General features: G+C 40.7%; 1 protein-coding gene across 2 annotated transcripts in view; it reads left to right on the forward strand.

Moving 5' to 3' along the window:
- The window catches only part of ACSL3 (acyl-CoA synthetase long chain family member 3), a 61,106-nt gene that overhangs the window by 15,396 nt on the left and 27,409 nt on the right, over positions 1 to 18,301 (forward strand). For both annotated transcript variants that reach the window (XM_066621222.1, XM_066621223.1), the window contains exons 2-6: positions 1,824 to 1,920; positions 4,909 to 4,955; positions 5,307 to 5,404; positions 7,239 to 7,662; positions 16,278 to 16,455. In XM_066621222.1, coding sequence (XP_066477319.1) covers positions 7,303 to 7,662; positions 16,278 to 16,455 — 538 coding nt within the window. In that variant the 5' untranslated portion in view covers positions 1,824 to 1,920; positions 4,909 to 4,955; positions 5,307 to 5,404; positions 7,239 to 7,302. The remainder of the gene's footprint in view (positions 1 to 1,823; positions 1,921 to 4,908; positions 4,956 to 5,306; positions 5,405 to 7,238; positions 7,663 to 16,277; positions 16,456 to 18,301) is intronic.

Genomic DNA, 18,301 nt, shown 5'->3' on the forward strand with positions numbered 1-18,301 from the left:
GATGTCATTGACTTTAGGGACACTTTTGTGCACTGATTGCTTTGCTAGTTTTCTGTCTAGTCCAGCATTCTGTTTTCAACATCAGTCAACAAATTTTCCTTAGAAAACTGCAAGCAGGACATTAAGGTAACAGTAATCCTTTATTGTTTGTCCTCAATATCTGTACTTGGGGCATGCTGCCTCTCTGCTCTTGGAGATTTCTCTTAGCCATTGTGGCTAATAGTTGTTGGTGGAGCTACCCAGAAGTAATTTGTCCAGTCTGGTCCTATGAGTGGGTATGCCTAAACCAATTGAACTTAGTGGGTTTAGTCATGCCTGCCATCAAACCCTGAGACATTGAATTGTGACAACAAACTTTCTGTGGATTACACCCACTGAGTTAAAATTCTATGCTGCTATAATCCTTATTTGTATAATCAAGAGTGTTTCTATATAATTGCTTGTTGTGTGTTTTTAGGGAGATATGTGTTGAATTTCTACAGATTTGTAACAGCCTAGGCCTACAAAGAGCTAGTGTAGCACAGGGGCTAAAAAACTGAGCTGCAAATTGGGACATCCTTAGTTAAAAGCTTTCTTTTGCCATGAATTCACTAGGTGGCTTGACACAAACCTCTCTCTCACAGCCTTGGCTCCACAGCTGCAATTTGAGGATAACATTACTGACCTAACAGGGTTGTAAGGATTTCAACAAGATATTGTAATATACATTAAGCATTTTGTATATGCAGAAAGCTTTGTATGCTGAAGAAAGCACAAGTATAATCTTGATTACAAAGGGTCTTATGATATAATTTGAAAATACAATATAGTAACTACAGTGTCATAAATGGTAATTCATCAGAATTGCAGTACTTCTAACAAGTACTCCTTGATAGCGCAAGCAGAACTAATTGTCCAGAAACGTAATTCAGCCCAGCAAATGCTGTTTTGTCTAGGAAAGTTTTTGTTACTCTTCTGAAAGCTGGAGGATTTCTATAGGGTGGCTGCTAACATCAGGAAAGGCTGCAGCTCAGGAGTAGAGCTTATGCTTTACATACTAAAGATCCCAGGCATCTCCAGATAGGGCTGGGAAAGATCACTGTCTGAAACCTTGGAAAAAATCTGCTAGTCAGTATAAACAGTACTGTAGATGAACTGATGGTCTGAATTTACATAAGACTCCTATGCTGCTTGCCCACCAAATTTGATAGTAAATGGTATCAACAGTTAAATACATATCTTGCCCCTGTATGGGGGTTCCTTTTTCTTTTTGTAAACTTAACTTTGGAGGGACCGAGTCAAGACTGCAGTGTATGGATGAGGGTTTTAAAAACCTTCTGGTTCTATCCTTTCTTGGACAATTATCCTTTGGGACATTGATATTTGCTCCAGCAGGCAAGCTGCCATTGGCAACAGCCAATTACATTGGTTGCCATTGACCACAGCCAATTACAAAAGAGAAAAAGCACCCCAAAATCTGAAGGACAAATGACGTACTTAACATACCGTAGCTTGTAGTTTGGCCTTTAGTTAGAGAAGTTATGCTTTGTTTTGCTTTGATCCTCTGTTGGTGGAATACAAATAAAGAGTGGTCAACCAAACTTTTGATATAATTTATTTACAGCATTGATACCTGGTCTTTTATATCCATTGAAGAAACTGTAAAGGCAGTTATAATCTTTTTAAACTATTATGTTGAAGTATTTGTTTTGAATATACTGAATTTGGCATATTGCAACTTGGAAAGTTTACAGATACTATTTTCTGACTGTTTAGATTAAAGGGCAGCAATTAGTTGTGGATTTTTAAAATTGCTTTATTTAACTGCAACTTTTCATCTTTAGATTTATCTGGTGTTGTCTGTGACTGATCTTTCTGAGACAAGCATCTGAAAACTGTTGCCCCATCAGTACCAATCATAACAATGAGAAGTCATTTAAGGTTTGTATGACTTACCACTTTGTGCTTTATTCTAGTTTAATTGTTCAATCACAAGATTATCAGATCAGTTGGTAAACACATTTTTTAACGGATTTTTCTTCTTGCCCATTGAACAAGTTTACCTCTGACAGTAATGAGTGAAATCATGGATTACATTGTATAATAGGGATTAACTCGAGCAGTAGTAGAACATTTGTGTGAACTCTATTGCTTTGGCATGGTAAAAATATAATGCTCTCTTCCCTTTATACTTCCTTTATACCTGAATCCTAAACTTATTTTATTTGAAATAGGTAAAACTTCCATCAGTGGAACATACATGAAAGGATATTTAGGACTGCAGCTTAATTAATGTGCCACTGAGGACTGTAATGTGCCACTGAAGTCTGTATTTTGCAGTGTATAATAATTGACAGTGATCTGAAATTGAGAATGTAACATTTTGGAAACATTCTTCTGCATGAAAGATCTTGAAGGGTATCTTGAGTGTGCTTGAACGAAAGAAAATTCGTATGAGTCTCCCCAAGAGAAGATCAGTTATGCATCTAACAGTGTCGAGTTCCATTTAGCATCCTTTTCTGTCAGGGTCCAGAGAGGGGCTGCCAGCGCCTGGGAGACCTGACTTACGCTTAGAGGCATATGGCTCCCAGAAAGACCTGAAATATGAATAAAGGTATCATTGGTCTCAATGTAGAGAGTTAAGAAGATGTAATGTCTCCTGGCCAGGTTGGCTGGCAGATCTTTCTCCCCTCTTATAACGTATGGTCTATATTCCTACCAGCAAGCTGAACTTGTTTCACAAGTTTAATCTTTCAATTGTTGAAGATTATATAATGATGCTACACTTCCTGGACTGTGGTGTTGGAGAATGTGATGCTCGCTTGCCGTTGGCGCTGGCAGTAACTGGGTTAGTCATGGCTCTGGGTAATGAGGTCATGTTGGCATACTATTAGCAGACATGGTGTCAATGATGTGCATCCTTTCCTTCATGAGTTCAAGCAGCTGGTGTGTAGTGTTGGGTCGGTGGCTGGTATTGGCTGAAAAAGGAGATAGGTGGGGGAAGCTAAGGAAATATGGGATGGAAGAAAGCTGACAGGAGAGAAGAAGGGAATGAAGGATGATGGTGGGGGAAAGAGGAGAAGATAATTCTCAACAAAGGCCTTGTGACATCCCAGAACAAGGAAGAAACTGGCTATGGAGGCAGGTGGGCTGGACTAGCTGCTAACCCTACCCCTGCCGTATGACCACTTTCTTCAACATGTGACCAGGATTCAGAGGACTGTGAATAAGCCCCCAGTGGAGTCAGTGGAACTGAGCAAATGGACTGCCCTCTTAGAATGGATGATCTACCACTTAGAACTATATGAACTAAAGGGGAGTGACTTTCAACCTTGGGGAATAAAAGGGCACTTGTTTTCCATTCTCTTGCTTCTGCATATTTATTTGAGAATGAATTTCACAGGCCTTTTTGAGGTACTGCTTAACATACACTTCAGTAAGAGATCACAGGTTATTTATTTGTTTAGGCATGCAACATAGTCTGAAAATCCTCTGTTATAAGACTTGATGTTGAGTGTGCTGTCTAGCATGTTAGCCCAATCTTTTTTTATTTCAAGTTGGAATTTGGATAAAAATGCCGCATCAGCAGCTTTCATGGGAAAGCTATGGTTTTCTGCTACAAAAATGAGCCTCTGGACACTGTGAGTTCACACACTTCCCCTTCTGTTTACTTTATTCATGGAAAGTAGAAAGCTTTTGCATTCACTTTGGGAGCAAACAGCAGGTCTATGTTGTATATGAATGTGAGAAACTGCATTTAACTAACTAAAGTTAAATAAATCATGATTGATCCTGGTTTAAGCCATTTCTGCTGTATGTTGTATGTATGCAAAAGGAATCAAATGTGTACAGCTGTTGGCTGAGCAGAAATGGGTTAATATTGTGCCTTGTTCTAACTCTGCTTGGTTAATACATTGCAGTTCCTCATTTTCATACATATTGTGGAACTGCAGTTTGTTCTTCAAATGAAAGGAAAAGCTTTTGCTCTCCTTCTGCATGAAGGTAGAGGAGGGGGAATATGCGCAGTTGCAGCTGTCCAGGGTTCTTTCTTGTGGGAAATTACGGTTACCTGTTGCGTTTGAATCCAGCTACTGTCTTACACTGCAACACTTTTGTTGAGTTGCATAACCAAATACTGTATACCCCATTGTCAAATTTGCCTTCAGGACTACTTGGTGTGCAGCATGTGGAATTTACTTCAGAATTCCTTTATTCTAACAGATGTTTGTTTTTCAACTATTGTTTTAGATCAGGGGTGTCCAAACATTTTGGCAGGAGGGCCACATCATCTCTCTGACACTGTGTTGGGGGCCAGGAAAAAAAAGAATTTACATTTAAAATTTGAATAAATTTATATAAATGAATTTATTAGAGATGGAACTGATATGGATGAATGAAGGTCAAAGCAAGGCCAGCCTTTCCTTTGCTGCCACTGCTACCTCACAGATGTGAAACAGCAAGTAGTGGAGGGAGCCCTTGCTCCACAGTTCAGGTGAGAGGTAAAACAGTCGCCCTCATTCTGAGAGCAGTTGTGTCGGGCCGGCACGGGCTCCAGCAAGACTCCAGAGGCCCAGAGGCTCATTGGAGACTGGGGGCTCCCCAAGGGCCAGATTGGGAGCCCCCGAGGGCCACATGTGGCCCCCAGGCTGGGGTTTGGGCACCCCTGTTTTAGATGTTCAAGTTTTAGACGTGTTCTGTAAATCTCCTTTTTCAGCTGAGCTGTGAGGCAATTGTGTGGACAGGCAGAAACTTCTGATAATAGTTTAAAACCAGGTGTACAAATGCTCTGCCAAAAATTTTAATTATGCGCTCTCTCTCTCTCTCTCTCTCTCTCTCTCTCTCTCTGTGTGTGTGTGTGTGTGTGTGTGTGTGAGAGAGAGAGAGATTAACTTTTATTCTGATACTATGTGTTTACTTGTATTTTATTAGGTGCAGAGGACCATTCTGAGGAAAGCCTTAATCCAACACGGCATTAGGTATGCTCAAGCCCATTGTATTCAGCAGTTTAAGTCTCTGTGCACTATAACTTTAGACCTTAGTCTACTCTGAAGCTCTGGGAGAAAAGTGTTTGCATTTGCTAACTCTTATTGTAGCTTCTGTAAATAAAGCAAATGCACTAAAGCTCAGTCATGTGTAACTGGCATATTATTTAAATTTGCACAATATAACTGTATTAACCTTTGAACCACCAATTTCCAAATAGCTTAAGGCAATTTACAGTAAAACTTGTTTCTAGTTTCACACAGTATTCTTTTCCATCATTGGGTATTTGAACTTTGCCTTGTGGCTCAAAACATCCTCTTTCTCTCTCTCTCTTTTTGTTACAGTCACTAGGGAAGACACTAATGCAAGTTCTGTCGATGAATTAAATAGTCAGTAAAGATTGCATCGTATAGCAAAATGGCTCGGTAGCCAAGGTGAACAAGTAAGGTTCCTAATTACTGTTCTTCGTTGTGAGTAGAAGTTTTAAAAATCCAGATTAAAAAATTGAAAAGTGTTGGATAGGAAGGGGAAAATAGAAATATGAATACTAGAAATCTTATCCATGCCCGTGATTTTCTTGAGCTTACGTCACATCTTTTTCCAAAGATTTTGGAAATTTTTCTAATCTACCCAACTCGCTGTAATGAAGGAAAGCATGGGCATGGCCTTGACATTCTGTGCAACATAGATTTTTTGTTTCTTTGTTTGCATGTACCTCTAATAGTGAACCTCATCATCAACATTTAAAGTAATGATTCATTCAAATGACTGTGAGTATAAATGCTTGCAGCTTTCCACTTGTGGGGTGGGGGTAGGTGAAGAATTGTCCACATTCTGGAGAAAATCACAATTAGGACCTATTGAAACCAATGGGATAAGTTATTTGCAAACCATTGTTTACCAGTTTACTTTAAATCATAGTACGCAGGCAGCTCGCTAATAGTATTTTGCCAAGTCAGATACCATGGCAGTTGGCAGGTCAGACAAAATGCAAAAGCAGTTTTCTGCTAGTGCATGTGGCTTCTAACTCTTCTAAACCTGTGCACTCCCTCATCTGATCTGTCAGAGCCATGACATCAACATCTTGGTTTATTGAAGCAATGGCTCATGAAATACTAGGAACCATGATTTAACATTTACAAAATCAGGATGTGAACCTGAGTTTCACCTTGTTTGGAAGTCAGAGTTAAACCACTGTTCCTGGCTTTGCATGAGTCATAGTTTTTAAATAAATCAGGATGTTGCTATTATGGTTCTTTTATGGATACAAGAAGGGAGCATGCAACTTTGGGAGGATTAGAAGAACAAAGTGGTGAATGATTTCCTGTCATTTGAAGTGGCTCAAACTATGATCAGGAAATAGAGGAGGGAACCCAGAAGAGGAAACAGGTGAGCCTATGGTGTGTTCTTGAATCTCTTAAACAGTTCTTAGGGATTGGATTTGTAACATCTGAACTGTACCAGAGTCTAGTTTCTTTTTCCTGCAATCCTCTGTCTCTCACCCAGCAGTAGCTAATTGTATTCAGTTAACATAAAGTCTCCTGTGCTCCATCTTAAAACAGTTATAAACTTCAGATCCTGGGGCTCTATTGTCATTTCAGATTGACAGCTGACCCCAAAACTGAAGTTCAGAGTCTCATGAACTTCCTTAGCTATGGCATTTCTTTATTGAAGATGCTAGACCTGGGGCCTCATTCTTGAAAGCTGTGCTTGACGTTTTTACGATAGCCCTTCTCTGTTTCTGTTGGCTTTATGCTTATAAATCAATTTCAATTTCAGTTTCAATTTTTTTTAATTTTTTTATTAATACACACAAACATACACTTCAAACACATACACCACAAACAGCAGAGGTTGCAAGACACCATCTACCAAATTATTTAATACATCATTCTACATTCCTAATCTACTATTCTTCTACTTTTACCCCTCATTAACTTAAAAGATAAGGGAGAAAATAAAATGGACAAATAAGAAAAAATAGAAAATATATTATACATATACTATATATACTTTTTATACTTTGTATATCATCATTTCTACCATTCCTGTTTATATCAATCTTCTAGACTCCTTCCAATACCTAACATATAAAAATATGTTTTATTAATATGTTACTTTATATGATATATAAAATCCTTCTTTTCTTTAAAGGACTGTGGTTTTTAGCCCAAAAGCCTATATAAGTACATAAGATTATTTCTTATCATAATATTAAGTATTACCAAAATGTGGTGGTATATATATATATTTTTTTTTCTTTTTGTTTGTTTCAGGACTTCATTGATCTTTGTGTGATATACTTGTAAGCTATTCAAGGCTGCTTGGCATTCTTCACAGATGGATGAAATGAAGTTAAAACATAATATCAATTCAGTCTTTCTTCATGTTATAAACTTTGTAATCCTGGTGTACACACTTCTTACCTTTATTCCATGGTATATATTTTCTGGATCAAGATATGCCAGAGCAAAGGCAAAGCAAGTAAAAGCAAGTCCTGTGGATGGCAAACCAGGTAGCTCATACAGATCTGTGAACAGTTTACATTGCTTAGCATCTGTGTTATATCCTGGATGCGATACTCTTGACAAAGCTTTCAAGTATGCTAAAAGTAAATTTAAGGACCGACCACTCCTAGGAACACGGGAAATCCTGAAGGAGGAAGATGAAATCCAGCCATCCGGAAAAGTTTTTAAAAAGGTATATTGCTCCTCTGTTTATCTTTTAACTGTAATGTTCCTTTAATGTAACTTTAAAGGGGACAGAGGTTTAAACTTTTATAATTTGACATTCCCCATTGTGTAGGAAGTACCTTAAGCAGCTTAGGCAGTATATGTTAATCCATGGAGAGAAAATAATCTTGCATGAATTTTCTGGAAGATTTAACACCTGTCTGCCAAACTGAAAGTTTCAGAAGACAGCAGAAGTTCTCCCACATATGAATGGATAGGCTTCATCCTAAATGCTGGTTATAAATTAATAGATTATGCTATACCAGAGAGAGACCTATTTGTGAAACACAGCATGCATATTCCAGAACTACTTCCTGGGTCAAGGAACAGATAGCTAGTATATTTGCATCCATCCTTATATGTGATGGTTGCTTCTCAGTCTTCCTGTTTGGTAGTCCAGCTCCCCATAACTAGTTATTGCTGTGGTAGGTACAGAAATGTTAGGTGGGCTTGACATTTAGTCCTCCTCGAATTGATTGATCTCAAGATTTGGAATGACTCTAGATCAGGGGTGTCCAAAGTTTTTGGCAGGAGGGCCACATCATCTCTCTGACACTGCTTCAGGGGCCGGGGAAAGAAAGAATTAATTTACATTTAAAATTTGAATAAATTTACTTAAGTTTACATAAATGAATATATTAAAGATGAAATATGAATGAGTGAAGGTCTTGCAATAGTTCAAGGCCTATAAAAGGCCTTGCACAAAGCAAGGCTGGCCTTTCATTTGCTGCAGCTACTGCATCACAGACATGAAACAGCAAGCAGTGGAGGAAGCCCTCATCCCACAGCTCACACAAAGAGGTCAAACAGTTGCCTGCACGCTGAGAGCAGTTGTGTTGGGCCAGTGCGGGCTGCAACAAATCTCTGGAGGGCCAGAGGCTCATTGGAGACTGGGGGCTCCCAGAGGGCCACATTGAGAGGCCATGAGGGCTACATGTGGCCCCAGGGCCGGGGTTTGGGCACCCCTGCTCTAGATACTTAATGGATTGCCCTTGAAAGGGGCTCTGTTGTAAGTAACCAGGCACCTCTAAAGGCAATTGATTTGTATCCTTTATGTTACTTAAAGGATGCTGAAGGGCCAAGAAGTACAGAATGGCAATGAGTTTTAAATCCTGGAGGGTATCTATAAGCCACATGTATGACATAGCAAGGACTGTGGATATGGATTTTCAGTCTAACTTTATGTTTAATAGAAGATCTTGTGATTATAGTGTATTGTTTTCCTGAGCCCGCAAATCCTGTTGCTAGGTCATCTGGAGCAGCTGCCTCCCCTGCAGTGATGACCACTACCTAACACAATGGTCACTCTTTAACGCCTCCCTCCACATTATTATTATTATTATTATTATTATTATTATTATTATTATTATTAACAGTATTTATATACCGCTTTTCAACTAAAAGTTCACAAAGCGGTTTACAGAGAAAAATCAAATAACTAAATGGCTCCCTATCCCAAAAGGGCTCACAATCTAAAAAGATGCAAAGGAATACCAGTAGACAGCCACTAGAACAGACACTGCTGGGCTGAGATGGGCCAGTTACTCTCCCCCTGCTAAAAAAAGGAGCACCCACTTGAAAAAGTGCCTCTTACCACATTGTCTGTACATTGTCAAAAACTTGGAGTGGGGAGAAGATCTCAATACTGGGTATGGCAGATATTTTTCATCTCGAGTCCTGTAGCCTTTTCTGTCACCTTTCAACTCATTTTGAGGAAAAGGATTGGTGTACACTTCTTGATATCTCCAGGTGTCATGAAGCAGTGGACTGTTGTCTAAATGTGATGGGGGCATCTAGTGCTTGATAGAGGAATTCTCCACTTTCAGAAATATGGAATTTTTTTTGGGCAGACAGCTGTGGAAATATGTAGGGATTAATGTGAAATTTCAAAGTAGTCAGGCAAGATTAGAAACTCTTGTTGCACCCTCCACCCACAAAAGATACAAAAACTAGATAGAGATGACACTTTGTTTTCAGGCTAGGTTTGCACCTTTCTTTCTAACTGGATTGTGGTGCTTTTAAATGCCTTGTTACAAGCAGAAATTCAATTTGGTGGAAATACGGTGGTGAGAGAGGCCTGTCTTCAAGGAAGTAAAGGCACAGGAGCGTGGGAGTGCAGGGGGGGATGACCCTATCCATTGTTAACTGAAACAGCGGATATGGGATCTGTGGATACGGGCCCCCCTCCCGTACATTGTTCCCTGGCATGAAGATACAGAAGTGGAAGATGTTGTTGTCAATTTCTGCCTTGCATGCAGCCTTTTAAAGGCCCTGGAGATTTACTAGTCAAAAGCTCAACACTGTATCTGTAATACTGAAGTCTTGAAATAAGGATCATTATCCAGGTGGTACCTTGGTATCTGCGGGGGATCTGCTCCCAGACACCCCACGGATACGGAAACCTGTTGATAATGAAATCAGCAGGTCTTGGCATCTGTAGCCCTCCAAGTTCCAGTCATGTCCTGAGGGCATTCTGATTGGCAGGGTGGGTGCATGTGGCCTCCACAGCCCTCAGAATGACTTATAAGGCCTTGGAACTTCTGAAAAATCTTCCTGTTTTTGGAGCTCTGCTTTGGTTGCATTTAGAGGGCTACAGGTTGGGCCTAATTCAGGCTCAATGAGGATCAGGGAACCCACGTTGAGTCAAATTCCTGTATGAAAAATCTGTGGATGATCAGATACAACCTTTATTCTCATGAGCCCAAAACCTCTGCTTGAGTTCTGACAGGGTGCATATAACAAACATGTCCTTTAATCTCTAAAAGAATGTAATCCTAAATATTCTTACTAGTTTATCCTCACCACTGCATGCACTGGGACTTGCTTCAAAGTCAGTTAGTATAGAATTGCACTGTTAAGAAATCTGCATCCATTTTATTTTCATTTTCTGGCCAATTATTCCTTCTAACTGCCCAATCACAGTCTTGCCTTTTTTTTTTTTGTATGTCTGACAAATTGTGTAATCTAGACAGGGAGTGAAATGTTACTTGAAATCCTGTCAGCGCGATTGCAATGCTTATATTGAGAAGGGACAAGAGCATCTTGTTTCCACAATGCTTACTATGTATTGCTCTTAGAGGCCATCTTTATGTCAAAACACTACATTGAAAGGGAACCTTTAGTGCTGCTTTTATCTAAATATTCATATCAGTTCCTATAGCTGTACCTGTAGCTCTTGTCTGTAGCTCTTGCTGTGTAGCTGGAGACTTAATAGGACCTGGAAGTGAGTGCTTTGTGGAGCTCTTAGCTTCTCTTTCTTCATCTCTGTGAGAGAAGAGACTCCTCTACTCCCCTGGCTTCTCTCCTCCTGCCAGTGAACTTGACAGAGAGGAGGGGTCAAGGGTGATGGTGGTTGAACCACAAATAATGACTGGTTAGTGAGCCCTGGCAAAATGTGTGGGACCTTGTTTATGAGCTGTCATGATATATAAATGTGCATGACTTTCATTCTGGTTTTGTTGAAGAATCATTGAAAACAAGTTGTTACTGCTTACGAACTGTGAACGCAGATTAGCATTTTTGCTACATCATAAATTTCTTTTGTAAGCATAATTAATAGGATAAATGTTAAGTATTAGGAAGTTTTAGACTATTCTATTACGTAAGTAACTAAATTATCAGAGAGCCAAGAAATGTAGGAACAGATCTGCTTATTTTCCTTTTTCTAAAAATAAAAAAAAATGTTTTGCTTAAAACCATTGGGCTTATTCACTTGAGGACATTTGATACTGGGAAGCATTATTGTTTTTTATCTACAGTGCAGTCCAAACCACTAGTATTTAACAGCACAATCCTATGCATGTCTGCTCAGAAGTCCCATTGTGTTAAATGGGGCCAAATCCCAGGAAAGTGTGGATAGGATTGCAGCCTTAATCAACCATTTAGTTGCACTTACTTCCATTTATAATATGATTGTCATTGGTTTTCTAAATACAGTAAGTTTCTGATAATTCAGCACGTTTGAAACCTACATGGTGCTGAATTATTGGATATGCTAGACTATCAGGAGGTATTGGCAGAGCCAGGGCAATAGAGACATTGGGCACACCATGCTTTGTCCAGTTGCTGGCGCTGGAGCGCACCCAGCTGCCTCACCTGGCCACACCCTGTTTCAACAATCTGCCCAAATATGAGAGCTTCCAAGCAAGGCCCGGTCCTTGAGACCTGCAAGGGCCTGCTGCCTTTAGCAGTCAATTCATCTGGAATGTGCACCCAGTGCTTACCCAGTGCCTTTGCAGCTTCATGGTAGCCAAGGAGCCTGGGCCAGAGGGCCAGAGTGTGGTTTAGGAAAGCATCACGCAAAATTCTTATCAGGAGGCCCCATAAACTGGGGAAGGAAAAGCAGAGCTAAGCTTCATTTTGGAAGAGAGGCACTGGTGCTTAATTCATGCCCCCTTGCCATTTAGTGCAACAGAGGTTAATCACTTAAAACGATTAAGAACTTCATTTTTTGCTGAAGCTTGTTTGCTAGCCTCTTGTTATTTTGATGCTATACTATTGGGAGTCTTGTACAATTGGATGCTGGACCATTAGAATTTTACTGTATAGTGTATCTTGAAAAATCAGTAGCTGCAGAACTCTGCCTTTTCTTCTGCAGCTTCTCTGTGTGCCTAATGCTGGAACCTGTAGGAAAGGAGGATGAGAGTTCTAGTTCATTGCTCTTTTTGCATAGCAGCTTGGATAGGACCAATGCAGGTGAGGGAGAAAAAATCTGCTGGAGCTCTCCCTGAAGGAGCTGATCTTGTTCTTTCAGCAGTTTATTTCATGGGGTGGGGAAAGAGTAATAGAACCCACCCATGTGATCCCTGTGCCTGATCCCTGACAGAGGGGATGGAGCAGCTAACTAGAAAACACATATACAGTGGTGCCTCACATAACGAAATTAATCCGTTCTGCAAGTCGTTATGCGAATTTTTCGTTATGCGAATCGCGTTTTCCCATAGGAATGCATTGAAATTTAATTAATGCGTTCCTATGGGCAAGAAAAGTCAGAACAAAGTCAAATTTGGTTTACAAAGTGTTTATTAAGTGCTCTTTAAAGGCATACATACTGTACTGAGGATTTCAAAAATTTCAAGCACAAAACTTCAACTTTTTAATTTTAAAAATTCGTTATGCGAAGCATGGTCATAAAAAAAATTTGTTATGCGAAGCACGGCCATAGAAAATTCGTCTTGCGAGTCACCGGACAAAACTGCAAAAACGCTTTCGTTATGCGGGTTTTTCGGTGCGCGGGGCATTCGTTATGCGAGGTACCACTGTACTCTCTTCTTCCTTTACTGCTCCCATCCTCCTGGGTCCAAATTCGAATTAATGTGACAGATGATAGCTTAGTTGTAAAGGTAAAGAACTTGCAATCCATTTTTTTTTCTGAAGGCAATACACAACTAAAAATGCAAGCAGTACTACAGCAATTTAGAAGCAAGGAAACCCCAAGCTGTTTAAGATACATAGTGCATGCTGCTAAGTTATTTGAGAAAAGTTGTGATGCAATAGTTGGCATGCTTGCATCTATTTTATTTTGTTCCATGTGGTGGCAGTATTGGACAGTCTTGTCTGTAGAAAGTGTTGTCATTGCATGCTATAAAAACCTGTTAGATCTTTTTAGTTTTCTATTGCATAATTTCTGATGAATCAAATTTGTATTTATTTTCTCCTTTACCTGTTTGAAGTTAATAACAGCTAGTGAAGACTGACTAAAATCTAAAGAAATTAGTTTGTTCTTTTAGGCTGCAAACTGCAAAACCATGGGCAGCCCAATCCTAACTAGTGGTGGTGCAGCCAGGCTGCCTGGCCTACACTGTATCCAGCACTACTTGGGAGCCAGCTAGAGGTCTCCGGGGATATATTTTTCCTTATCCAACTCCTCATCTAGCCCTATGGGGCTAGTCAGATCTCTGCCAGGTATTTAGCTGGTAGAAGTCAGAGTGGCCCAGTATAGGGCTGCTTGGCCTAGGACAGGGGTCGGCAACCTTAAACATTCAAAGAGCCATTTGGACCTGTTTTCCGGAGAAAAGAAAATCTCAGGAACCACAGAACCCTTTTGACATCTAAAATGAAGATAACACTGCATATATAGTTTTTTTTTACCTTTATGATCTGCTGCAAGCGCCCCTTCCTGTGCTAACCAGACAATATACTTATTGTCAAGATAGATATATCTTGACTGAGGGCCCAATCCTATCTAACTTTCCACCACTGATGCAGCCCAGACTTAAGGAAACAAATGTTCTCATACCTTGAGGAGGCCTCTGTGACTGACTCCCCACTACAAGATGCAGTGCATGCCCCATTAGAATGGCTGCACCGACACTGGAAAACTGGATAGGATTGGGCCCTGAGACGGCACTCTGAGGCACACACAGGGTAACCAGATGTCATAACAATAAAAGACGACAAGTCACCCCAAAATGTAGGATATTGAAGAAAAATGTAGGACCACAAAATAAAAGCTAAAAACACTCATCTATATTGATTATATATTGGTCAATATATAGATTATATATTTATTATATATTGTATTATTGATCTCATGTGCCTAATTTAAAATTACTTATTATTGAATTTAAAACTGTATTACATATAATTTATATATACAAGAGGGGATGCGTTGCCTGCTCACAGGGAAAAGCAGGACATTTAAGTTCTTTTCCAGGGCATGGGGCTAAAAAATAGGACATGTCCTGGAAAAAGAGGACCTCTGGTCACCCTGGGCATACACTGGGGCGGTGCATGCTAAGACGGCACCCTTGAATTTAGCACTCTTCATTTTCCCCAGGTCAACCCCCATCTTTCTTGCTCCTGAAAGAGCACCCCTTTCTAATGCTCCCACAGCCCCAACTCTGCCCTCCTGCTCCCCATGGCACCCCAGAAAAGCAAGGTAAAGATGGAGTTACACAGGCAGCCCTTCCACAGCCTCCCTCTTCCCCACCCACCCACCCTTGTAAAGTCAACACTCTCCCCCTCTCCCACTGCTCTGCCTCACCTATTGCCCTACAAGACAAAAGTGAGGTCATCCCCATTGCCTCACGGTGCCAAGCCCCACCCCACAGCTGTGTGCACAGGAGATGCCCACAAGGGGACTGCAGGCACCTTCTGCCCTCTCCTGGGAGCTGCCCCTGCCTCCCCCCACCCAGGCAGCCCTGCCTGGGCTCCCCCTCCTGCCTCTGCGCCCCCCACCGACCCCCCACTGGAAGCCCACCCGCCTGGCGCCCCCACCCCTTGCCAGCCACACTCAGGGTGGCAGGAAGCCAGGAGGGGAGCTTGGCTGCTGTCAGCCACACTCACCATATACAGGACGTAGAGGGCGCACAGTGCATTACGGGAGCAGGCGAAGCCCCAGCACACCATCTTCCCAGACAGGAGTGGCCAAGCCCCCCTTTCCCTCCCCTGCAGCACAAAACAATCTCCCGCTCCCCCAAGGGGAAAGCAGCAGCAGCCCATCCTGCACAAAACAATCTCCCCCTCCGCCCAAGGGGAAAGCAGCAGCTGCCTGTCCTGCCCCTTTAAATCCCAGCCTGCAGGAGCCAGAGCAGCGGCCGCCCGTCCTGCCCCTTTAAATCCCAGCCTGCAGGAGCCAGAGCAGATGGCTGAAAGAGCCGCATGCGGCTCTAAAAGCACAGGTTGCTGATCCCAGGCCTAGGAAGAGGATGAGTGTATGGTGGAGGAGGACTTGCCGGATTCAACCCCCATTCTGCTCTCCCCCACCCAGAAATACCTCCTCCCTGCTACCCTCTCCACACCCTTGTGTCACTTGGTGCCTTACCTGCTTGTGCCGGGGGGTGGTGGTGCCAAATGTGGTGCTGGCGGGGAGGCGCAGGCTGTTCTGCTGGTGCTGCTTACTTGTAAGGTGTTAAATGTGCAACACTTCCACTGGAGCAGTGAGCTTATAGGATTGCACTCTGAGAATTTTTAACATTATTTCTCCATAATGTTGATTTCCAAAATTAAGGGAATGCCCTGCAGATGGCAGCAGCATGGTCCCCAGAATTGCATTGCTGCCAGGGATGAAGGGGTTTTTTCATACTTGCCTCCTGGGCATGCAGGAAGCCCATGGACACCTCTGTAGGGCTGTTCCCCAAGCCTCTGTAAGTGTTAAAAAAGAAAAAGCAATCGGAAGCCACTTCTGGTTTTAAATTGCAAAACCTTCTGGTTATAAAAGATATTTGATTATTTTAAAGTGCATAGATCTTATGACCCACCTAAAAATTTTGAAACAAGGCTGATTTCAATGCAATTGGCTTGGGACTTGCTTCAGGAGCAGCCTGAAGTACAGAGCTACTGAATTAGGATTATTCTTGAAGGGCTCTTATTGATAATTCACATTGTTTTGTGTAACAAATTAATTCACTGAACTAGTGAGATACAAAAAATAGTTCATTACGCTTCTTTTTAAAATGTCATATATGGAAAGATTGCATTAGAGTAATATATCCAGAAGACCGTATAATTTTGGATATATTACCTTCCATGGACCTTACAATCTAAATATTGATAATGGGGAAGGAAAGATTTGAGTTACAAGGAAAGGATGTTTGCAACGGTAGTTATATATGTTAGACTCGGTTTCTATATTTTTATCAGGTCATCCTTGGAAAGTATAACTGGCTTTCTTATGAAGATGTTTACAGTAAAGCGAATGATTTTGGAAATGGATTAGCTGTGTTGGGACAACAACCAAAGACTAACATTGCCATCTTCTGTGAAACTAGAGCAGAATGGATGATTGCTGCCCAAGCTTGCTTCATGAATAACTTCCATCGTAAGTAATGTTCTCTGGCAATATCAACATTATGTCTGTTCTTTCCAAACTCACTGTTGAGGTTTTCCTATCACTTTAATGTATTTATTATAAATGACAGCTGCTAGAGTCTGCCTTGGGCATCCCACTCTTATGCAAAGAGAGGCAGGATATAACTGTTTTAAATAGTATTCCTAAATTACTGTGATTATAATTAAGATTCTTGCAAATGTTCCTTCCTCTGCAAATGTTCACTTACCCCGAGGAGACTCCAGCAGCTGCCCCAGTCCCATAAGATGCAGTGACGGCCATTTCGGTGTCACTGCTCCTCTGGTTGCTGCCAGGGCTTAGGATTGGGCTGCCTGAGAGGTAGAAGTGAATGTGTAGGAGCAAAGCTCATTCACCTCACAAACCATGGTCTGAACCAGGCCAGTGGTGTCCAGAGAATTGCAGAAACGACAGCCATGGAGGAATAAATTATATTGCAAGACAGAACATTTTCCCCGTTTTAATTCTCATGATTTTAAAAGGATTTAAAATCTAGAACCTGAAAGCTCATAGAAAAAACACTTTCAGAAATATTAAACTCATTTTTAAAAAATCCATTGGTAAATATTTTCAAGATGCTTTCATCTTTAACATGAAAACATAGTGAAATATGTAACATCAGGTATAGAAAAACTTGTATTCGAATCAGAAAAGCTTGTACTGTATTTGCATCAGGAAGGAACAGAGATAGTGGGATTAATAGTTGGACGTTTCAAGTTCTGAGACGTGCTTCAGCTCACAGCATGACACAGCATTTGGTGATCTCAAATGAATGAACTTGGCTGACTTATTTGCTGGCAGATGGTAATATTTATTGCATGTTTTTCACGTAGTCATTACTAAAAGTTGACCTGTAGTCAGTGAAATATGATGAATTAAATATTTAACTTCATAAAAAAAGTGTTTGCTATTGCAGCTTTTGACAAATAGTACCTTTCCAAAATTTGCTGTGTGTTGGTACTAATCTTACGATGTTTATTTTTGTTAATGTGGGTTCAGAATGATATATTTCTAAAATATACATGAAACTGCACAAAAATTTTATTTTTAATATTTCAAGGAGGTTCTTCATTTGATTTGTTATCTTTTGTACATATTTAAAGAGGAGTGCCCTGAATTTCTGCCACAAGAGTATTGTTAATGCACCAAATACAATTTTATTCACCTGAGATAAATGAAAGACCACTGTCCAGAATAAGCATGGGCAGTATTTCCCTTTAAACTTTCTTCAGATACATTGAAATCATGGATCTGTTTGTTGCATAGTTTTTTTAAATCTGTATTTATTTATTCCTATTTATATTGCACTTTTCTATAATGGACTTGTACCTAAGGCAAATAACAATTCAAACAATATTAACAGAAACTACGGATATAAATTTAAAAATTATTGTTATGAATACATGAAACATCAGTTTCAAGCAACTAGCATGTAGAGACAAATTTAAGTAAAAGCATACTGAAACAGGTTTCACCACTCTCCCAAAAGTTCCTTGGAGTGTTTCTTAGGCTGGGTGCCATTACTAAGAAAGCAGCCTCTCTTGTGTCCACGTGCCTTGCTTCTTATGGTGGGGGAACATGGTTGAGGACCCCTGAAATAGTTTGGCACTCTTAGGTAGGTTCATACAGGAGGAGGCGGTTCCAGAGTTATTTTGGTACCAGGTCATTTTGATCTTTAAAGACTAACAGCCCAATCCTATCCACACTTTCCTGGGAGTAAGCCCCATTGACTCTAATGGGACTTACTTCTGAGTAGACATGCATAGGATTGGGCTGTAAAACCAGCATCTTGTTCTGAGCCAGAAAACAAATTAGCTTA

This window comes from Tiliqua scincoides, chromosome 3, assembly GCF_035046505.1.
Source record: "Tiliqua scincoides isolate rTilSci1 chromosome 3, rTilSci1.hap2, whole genome shotgun sequence".
Classification (NCBI taxonomy): Eukaryota; Metazoa; Chordata; class Lepidosauria; order Squamata; family Scincidae; genus Tiliqua; species Tiliqua scincoides.